General features: G+C 44.6%; 1 protein-coding gene across 1 annotated transcript; it reads left to right on the top strand.

Moving 5' to 3' along the window:
* The first annotated feature begins 1876 nt into the window (after window positions 1–1876).
* On the top strand, window positions 1877–5364 carry LOC104951031 (transmembrane protein 198-B-like). Its single transcript, XM_010777666.1, has 4 exons — window positions 1877–2132; window positions 2835–3416; window positions 3924–4208; window positions 5156–5364. The coding sequence occupies exons 1-4, from the start codon at window positions 1982–1984 to the stop codon at window positions 5362–5364; spliced, it is 1227 nt and encodes a 408-aa protein (XP_010775968.1). The 5' UTR covers window positions 1877–1981.
* Window positions 5365–8803: the final 3439 nt, after the last annotated feature.

Below are 8803 nucleotides of genomic sequence, written 5' to 3'. Positions count from 1 at the left end.
TCAGCAGAGACCTGCTAATCCTCTGCAGAAAGATGATTATTAATATGTCATGTCTGGATGAAAGTGTGTGTGTGTGTGTGTGTGTGTGTGTGTGTGTGTGTGTGTGTGTGTGTGTGTGTGTGTGTGTGTGTGTGTGTGTGTGTGTGTGTGTGTGTGTGTGTGTGTGTGTGTGTGTGTGTGTGTGGTCTGAGTTTGCTCTGAAAACATTGCTCTATTCATTATCCCCTTGCTACTGAGTGTGTATATTATGGCTCTATTCAAATGCAAATGCTTCTGCCTCACACACACACACACACACACACACACACACACACTTAGTTGATGTTTTAATTGACTGAGCGTGCACTAGTTTTCTCTCGTGCACGTTGTCCTCCCTGATGCAAGAATCACAAATGCCATCAATGTGCATGTGGGTGTTATTGTAGAACAGTATTAGGCAAAGTATAAAATATGTTTCCACATGTTTGTAACACCCCAATAAGTGGGTATATGCATGCACAGTGGAGTCAATTCACCAGGGATACTAGAAGCGTCTCGGTCATTCTTCGACTGTAACCATGGATATCAGAAGGCTGTTTAAAGGGGTCGTGTTGTGATGTTTGTGTTGTTTCCGTGCTTTAATGTTCAAAAAGCTCTTTATTTGTCTGCCTTTTTCATGCATTGTCGAACTTCCCTGGCCAGCTTAAACCTCAGTACGAAACACAATGATTCCTCATCCACCCCTTCATGGTATTACCTAGAGACCGGGGGATGAAAAGTGAGGATGTAATAGGTAAAGGAAACCAAAGAGGAGAGAGGAAAGTTGATGAAGGATGCTGGAGCTCATGCAGATGGGAGTAAAGTTCCTCAGACTGGTTGCATAAGCATCTGTGACCCAGAAACCCTCGGCAGTCGGACTGAACTCACCCCGAGATGGAGAGAACAGAAATAGCCAAAGGGGGGAGGAGTCAGGAGGGAGGAGGCGTGGGAAGGAGGTGACTGAGTTTGTTTAATTTAACTTTATCTGCACTTCTCTAGCAGTGACTGTATTTATATAAAAACATCCTGAGGCTATGTGTCTGTGTTTCAGCATCGCAGTAGTTTCTCTGAGGTTAAGAAAAAAAAAGTCCAGATGTACATTTTGCAGCATTTCTAAAGGTTATATTAACTCTGAAAACTCTAAAAATGCATTAATATTTGTGTTTAATTTGAAGTGCTGAGTCTTGTTCTATATGTGGATGTGATTCTGCACAGTAATACAAAGCACTTCTACACTCTGGTGCACCACAAACATGCAGGCCTGTAAATAAGATCCTTTATTTGAGATGAAACAGTCCTGGGAGAGGACTCTGAATGATGAGATCCATTAGAGACATGTTTGCTCCGTTGGCCTGAAGTGAACTTTTCCTATTCCCCTCAAACGCCCCCTGATCAAAAGAGAGATTGCCCTCGTCCAATCTCCCGGTGTGTGTGTGTGTGTGTGTGTGTGTGTGTGTGTGTGTGTGTGTGTGTGTGTGTGTGTGTGTGTGTGTGTGTGTGTGTAGAAACGTATTGAAGACACGTGTGTTTAAATCAGATACACACATCACCATGGTAATGTCATACAGGTTTTAATCAATATGTTTTGTTTAAACCTCTGGTTGAGTCTTGGCCTTTTTGCTTTTGTCTGCGATGCTGTCGACTGGCAGCTTTAGACTATTCTCAGGAATTGTATTTTTTCCTTTCTCTTGTGCGCCATGTAAAGGTTTCGGGTACCTACTTACTGTATATTGTGTATGTCTTTGCTTTATTGTAACTAAAAGAAAAATTCAAAATAAAGAATTAAAAAATACTTTCATAAATAATCATTACTATCCAATTAAAAACATCTCTGTCTTTCTTCTTCTGTCCTCAGGTGAAAGCACTCGGCTGTGTGCTGCTCCCTAGCCTCCCTTGTCCCTCGCCTCCCACCTGATCTCCTCTCCTCCTCTTCCTCCTCCTCCTCCTCCTCCTCTGGTTCATCATGACCTCCACCCTGGAGATGCTGCCCCCCGACCCGGAGCTCAGTCCGGAGCGACTGGACGGCTGTGAGGACTTTGGCGGACGCTACAATGTTGTTCCCTCGGTGATCTGCTCCATGTGCTGCCTCTTCGGCATCATCTACTGCTTCTTTGGTGAGTTCTGCTCCAATGAGATCCTTCCATCAGGTGTCCCTGAAAGCAGCATCACCTGAGTCCAAATCATTTACTCTCTGACAAAGGAGTTCGTTGTTAGGTCTAACATGACTTTGCCATGACACTAAAGGCATTTCCAATGTTTAGAAAGACACTGCTTTGGGGGTTTCTTGTGAATGTTGTGTCTCAACATATCGTTATTCAAAAAGCAACTCAACCAAACTCATTTTGAGTCCAGGAAATGCTCCTGCCCAACATTTCCTTTGACCCGGATTCATTCATAACGTCAACATGCAAAGCAACATTTAAATGAATGTTGTGTCTGCATGTATCCTTATTCAAAAAGCAACCCTTTGAGTCCAGGAAGGTTTCCTTTGCTCTTGTTTCATTCGTAAAGTCAACATTTAAAGCATCATTTAAACATCTGGACATAATTAGGTATGAGAGTGCTATACGTTGGACATGTATATGCCGTAATAACTGTGCACTATACACCTGGCTGCTATCTTCAGAGCTGTTACAGGATGTGTATTTTGTAAATTGTGTCATTTCTTAAATGCATGCTTCTTTAACATGAAGCTGTCCTTGGCTCCTTTCTGCTGTAACAATGTAAATGTCCCCTCTGTGGGACTGATGCAGGTATTCTGATTCTGATGTTGGTATCCACTGTGCTGAATAACATGCTCCTCTCTTTTGCTCCAGGGTACCGCTGCTTCAAGGCGGTGATGTTCCTGACCGGCCTGATGTTCGGCTCCGTGGTGATTTTCATGCTCTGCTACAAGGAGCGCGTCCTGGACACGCAGCTGAGCATGGAGGCGTCGGTGGGCATCGGGCTGGGCATCGGCACGCTGTGCGGCCTGGTCACCATGCTGGTGCGCAGCGTGGGGCTCTTCATGGTGGGGCTTCTGCTGGGTCTCCTGGTGGCCGTGGCTACACTGGTGGGCATGGAGGAGCTCTCCGACAGCCCCCCTCGCTCCGTTTGGGTCCCTCTGGGCGTCCTGTTGGGGCTCGGGATGCTCTTCGCCGTGCTCGCGCTCCAATGGCAGCGCCTCTTCACCACGTTCTCCACCGCCATGTTCGGGGCGGCCGTCATCACGGTGGCGGTGGACTACTTCGTGGAGCTCTTCGCCCTCGTGCTGTACATGTACGAGCGCCTGAAGGCAGCACCGGGGAAACCTGTGTGCTGGGTGACGTGGGTGGTGCTGGGGGTGTGGCCCGCCCTCACCCTGCTGGGGGTCATGGTGCAGTGGAAGGTCACCGCCGAGGGGTACTCCCACACCAAGGGTGAGGAGAACTGTTTATACCTTTAAACCAGGCTGCAGACTGTTGTAGACGAAGGGAGGGTATCAGCATGCAACCTTTTTACCAGGTTTCATTGGAATGGACTTTTTTCTTTGTATTTACTCGCACACCTCCGAACATTCTCTTGCACTTATTGTATCTGTTTTATTTGTCCTTTATATATGTTGCACTGTTGGAGGAGCCTGTGACCTACTGTAGCTGCTGTGCTAATGACAATAAAGTCTTGAAACTTGAACTTATAAATGCACATCATGATGGAGAAGCTGCTCTATCTCCACCCTCAGCTATTACTTGAACTTTGGTGAAGCAAACCAAAGCATTACATCATGACATGTCACTTGTTAGACTTACATACTCAATACACAACGACATGCTGACTGCAGTGGGGTTTGAACCTGTTCCCAACACCAACGCACTAGTCCACTGCGCCACACGCCTCCCACACATTACACACCCGACTCGACAAAACGTAATTTGGGTCACCCCCAGAAGGGCTGAGCCCTGCAGCCTACTGCGGGCCACCCCAGCCTCAGAAAATAGAGCGGGACCACCTCCCCACACAAGTCAGAGAAACTCCCAACATCCTCCCCACGAGAGTCCTAGGACTCACCAGGACTAGCGACACTCGCAACCACCCGGCGCACAATGCGGCCAGCATGGGATACAGGTGGTGGCACCACCCCAGAGGGACCAGGTCCGCTGGGTGGCCGACGTGGACGTGGACGGAGAGGGCCTTTGAGACCTACATCGAGACTCCTCCCGCCTCTTTATACGGTTTGTACCATGAAATTTTATATACAAGATTTCTAGAGGACAATACGATAATCAAATCTGGTATATAATTACCCAGAGTCTATAAATGTCATATGTTTATATATGTGTTATGTACAGAATACTACTGGGAAGTTAAGTAAACTACGTGTTTTGAGTCCAAAGAAAAACAGAAGACGTATTTTATCAATTTTTACATCGACTTTAATCCCGACAGTTTGCTATTTTTACAATTGAGGTCTAATTAGGGTAAGGCTTGATACAGGTCTTTATATGGGTAAAGAAATACATATAACAAACACACTAGCTCTTCTATTTACTTTCTTCGCGCCATATAGGTAAATTGTATGCATCACCAATGAGTAATATTGTAACAAGCACACACAGTTTTACTTTCTGTCGGATAGTATGGATAGTTAGTAGTAGTTGGCACCCCAGAATAAAGTAATGCACACTAAAGATAGTTGTGCATTACAACATAGCTACATATATCTCTACATGATGTCATTCATAAGAGGCAGCCCTGAGGGACGGTTCGTTGTGGGTGCGGCAATAGAACTAAGACTAACCGGTCTTCTGAATAGTTCCTACAAGACAACTCCTTCTGCTAGTGTGGCACTGTTTTCAAAGTTTTGGCAAAGATCAGAAGCCATAAAGGTCTGTTCGCCGATGACTTTAGTTAGAATGATTGACGACAGACACGCTAAATGAGCCGCGCCTCAACCGTCTGAAATAAAACGAATGAAATTGTAGTAAAAAGTACCACCCCGATTCGGTAAAGAACCATACCGACATCGGATGGGGCCGCGACCGTGACCACCCTACATACCCCGCCCGGTAAGACGTGTACGCAATTTACGCAATTTATAAAATTGCGTTAATTAAGTTTTCTACTTAATGGCGGCAATTACGCTATTAAAACTGTCGTAATCAATTTTATGTAAGTTTAGGCATCGCTGGGATGGCCCCTTCTCCTGCAGCCACAGCATCGCTGCCTACCCCAACCCAAACGCCGCCATACGCCGAGTCCCACCTCACGAACCGGACTACCAACGACGACCTCCTGACGCAGAAGAAAGAAGAAGAACAAAGCTATCGCCAGCAGGGAGACGCGCCTAGGAGTAGTGGACGTAGGAGGGAGACGACGGCCGACTACTAGTGACGCTCGTGTCTCCCTCNTCCATCCATCCATCTTCTCCCGCTTATCCGTGGTCGGGTCGCGGAGGTAGCAGTTCCAGCAGAGAGCCCCAAACTTTCTTTTCCCTGGCCACATCAACCAGCTCTGGTTGATGTGGCCAGGGAAAAGAAAGTTTGGGGCTCTCTGCTGGAACTGCTACCTCCGCGACCCGACCACGGATAAGCGGGAGAAGATGGATGGATGGATGGATTATTGAGGTAGAATTGTCCGGGGCTACAGAAAAAACATTCGGGGCATGCCAAAATATCATTTTACCAACAATGTAGAATTTATTGGCTACATATTACACAGATTATGCATAGCGGGAGCAGCAATAACCGTCAAATAATAATTCAGACAGGGGAGCTCCGCACCCCCTGCCTGCCGCTAGGGGGTAATGCAGCGCCCTCAGCACCCCCCTTCCCGCGCCCATGCCTATAGATGAACCGTAACTGCAGTTAGCAATAGCCGCTAACTTTGCCATGCTGACTACGGGACAGCACGAGGTGCGGACGCACCAGGAACGCTCCCTCACCTCACATAATGAACAATGTAACGCTAAGTTGATGCAGGGGCCAATGTATGCAGTGTTCTTTATATTGTAGTCATAGAGACTTCATTGTGTAAATTCCTTTATGCTGTTCATGCGTAATTGTTTATAATAGTTAATTACTTTATGTAATAACGTGTCACTTCAATCGCTATTCTGTTGCGGCCTTTGGCCAATAGAGGGCAGCATAGGCCTGCTAATTGTGCCATTTCTTTGCCTGCGCGGTTTGCTGTGTAACGGTGTCACTAGTCATTGTCCCTCTGTCTGAGAATCCCCTCACTGCAGTGCGCAGTACCACACGCCCCTCCTTCTCAACCTCAAGATCGCCCCTCCTTCTCAACCTTTGAGACACGTGACGGGACGGCCCCTCCTTCTCAACCTTTGAGGCACGTGACGAGCTAAACTGATGACGCGTTGCATCCTGTTTCCGGGGTAGCAGTTCTCTTCCCTCCCTTCAATCTAACCCTTCCCTTCCCCCCATCCTAACCCTAACCACTCCCTACCTTTTTACCTAATCCTAATCTTCCTTCCTCCCTACAAAACCTAAACCCCAAAACCTCTCCTACTGTAAGAAATTAAAATCAATGTTGATATGACGTAATTTAAATTAAATAAAGGGTTTTAATATAAAGCAGTTTTATTCTGAAAAGACCGGAAATTCACACTAACTATTAACTTCACACTTTTATTCTGAAGATTCTTCATTTTCGGTTAGCATTAACGTGTGGCTAACGTTTTGAAAACCGTGAATTGAAGGTGAAATGACATGTGATGTTGCACACTAAACACACTGGGATTAAAACTCATTTATTGACGCTGAAATAACGTTTATCAGGGAATGTTTAAATAACCACAGACATCAGAATTATATATATATTAATAATATAAGATATAATATGTTACATTTGTGACTTGGTAAGTACACAACACGGGAGTCGGGACGTCACGTGCCTCAAAGGTTGAGAAGGAGGGGCGTCCCGTCACGTGTCTCAAAGGTTGAGAAGGAGGTACACTAGACTCTACCTTTCACTTGGTCACTCGGAAGTCCAACTATCTGTAGGTAAATGGTGAACTCGATTAGTGTATATTCTCTTTAAGTTATAATTAATTAATTCTAGTTAGTCCAACAATGGAATTGAATTGGTGAGACAGGACAAGCAAAGACGGGGGAATTGAAACCACTAATTGTTTTATTGTAAAATGGTTCATGTTCTAGACTCATCAAAAATGAAAAGAGTCATGTTCCAGACTCATGAAGATGAAAATGATGTTCATGTTCTAGACACATGAAGATGGAAAATAATAAGTTTTAGTTTTAGTTCAAAATAAATATATTGTGTAAATTTTTTTTTTACAACCAGCTCGGTTTCACGACATGTATTTGTAATGGAATGTCATTTCCTGTGAAATGTCGTTTATGTCGTCGTGTCAAACACGTCTTATAGTCATCTCTTTTGCTGTGGGAGACAGGAATTTTGAGTGTAGCATGTTCCTTTTTTGAAGACCTCTTTTTGGGGGGGTGTCAAATTCCCCCTTTTACCCTCTTTGGAGGGTAAAAGGAGGTTCATGTTCCAGACTCATGAAGATGAAAATGAGTCATTTATAGGACTCATGAAGATGAAAATGACGTTCATGTACTAGACTCAGGAGACTGACTTCACATGTAAATTATATGAAATTACCTCATAATGGTACAATTCGAAAAAATAGAAGGTATGGAAAAGTCAAGTCTGTCTTTATATCACAAACAGAGGTGATGTAAGACAACAATCGATATCATGATTGAACGCGGGATTGTGGAATATTTTACTACTATAAACTATTTCTACTTCAATTCGAACTTAGGGTTTTTGTGAAACATACAGACACCCCCAGAAAGAAAACAGAATCTATTGTAATATTACACAAATTTACTTCGAGTTTACAAACGTGTCAGCTGTACGCCAGGATACTAAATAGTTTCAATTTCTATTAGTATTTTTTTTCGTCTTTTCGAGTAGTGGTGTGTGTGTGTGGTGTCGTGTGTTGTGTGTTCGTGCTGTGTGTGTGTGTGTGTGTCGTGTGGTAGTCACCCATTCCTGTACGTCGCATAACGTGTTGACTCTCGAAAGATTCCTGTGGTGAGTAATAAAGAATACCTCCGTCCTTCACAAAGTTTCCTAACTCAAATGAAACTATTCCAAAAGAGTCTCCAGTTCTGAGACGTACGTAAATACCTTACCTAAGTCTCTTATAACTCAAACAAGGACTCTTGTCTCACTGACGTCCTGACTAAGTGGGGGGTAAGTGAAGGACCACTGTTCGACTCCCCATTTCACGATACAAAAATGTCACCCCCCACCTGGCTGTAGGAAATCCCCCCAGCAGCGGAGGAGATACCCCCAGGCCCCCGTACGAGAGGGCCCTTCTAAAAAAATTTATAACTTCAATTTTTAGTAGTTAGACCACGTGAGAACTCTCGTTGTAATTCTCTAGATACCTATGGAGAGAGTTGTGGGTTCTACTTTGTGCTAACAATCGACTACAGTGTACAGAAAAGAAGATACGAGTATACTAATTTTTGTGACTCGGAAAGTTTGACATAACGAACAAAATGATCTCGTCATATCATATACTATTGCACTCAAGACCATAAAGATTTGATGATTGCGCGGGTTTAAAAAATTATCCACATCCTCGAGTGTAATTAAAGTGAGTCACAATTATTTGTCAATTACCGCTACAAAGGAATGTTCTGAAGTGAGTCTATATTGGTTTGTATAATGGGCAGTCAATTGGCATCATGGAGTTGACGTGCACGCGTCATGGTCTCCCAGGGGAGGAAGAGTTGGAATTCTAGGCGGGAGGAAGGAGGTTGGAAACTCGTGCACC

This window comes from Notothenia coriiceps, unplaced genomic scaffold (assembly GCF_000735185.1).
Source record: "Notothenia coriiceps isolate Sejong01 unplaced genomic scaffold, NC01 NC01_scaffold00000339, whole genome shotgun sequence".
NCBI lineage: Eukaryota > Metazoa > Chordata > Actinopteri > Perciformes > Nototheniidae > Notothenia > Notothenia coriiceps.
The sequence above is the reverse complement of the archived record's forward strand: the minus strand, read 5'-3'. Positions and strand labels throughout refer to the sequence as shown.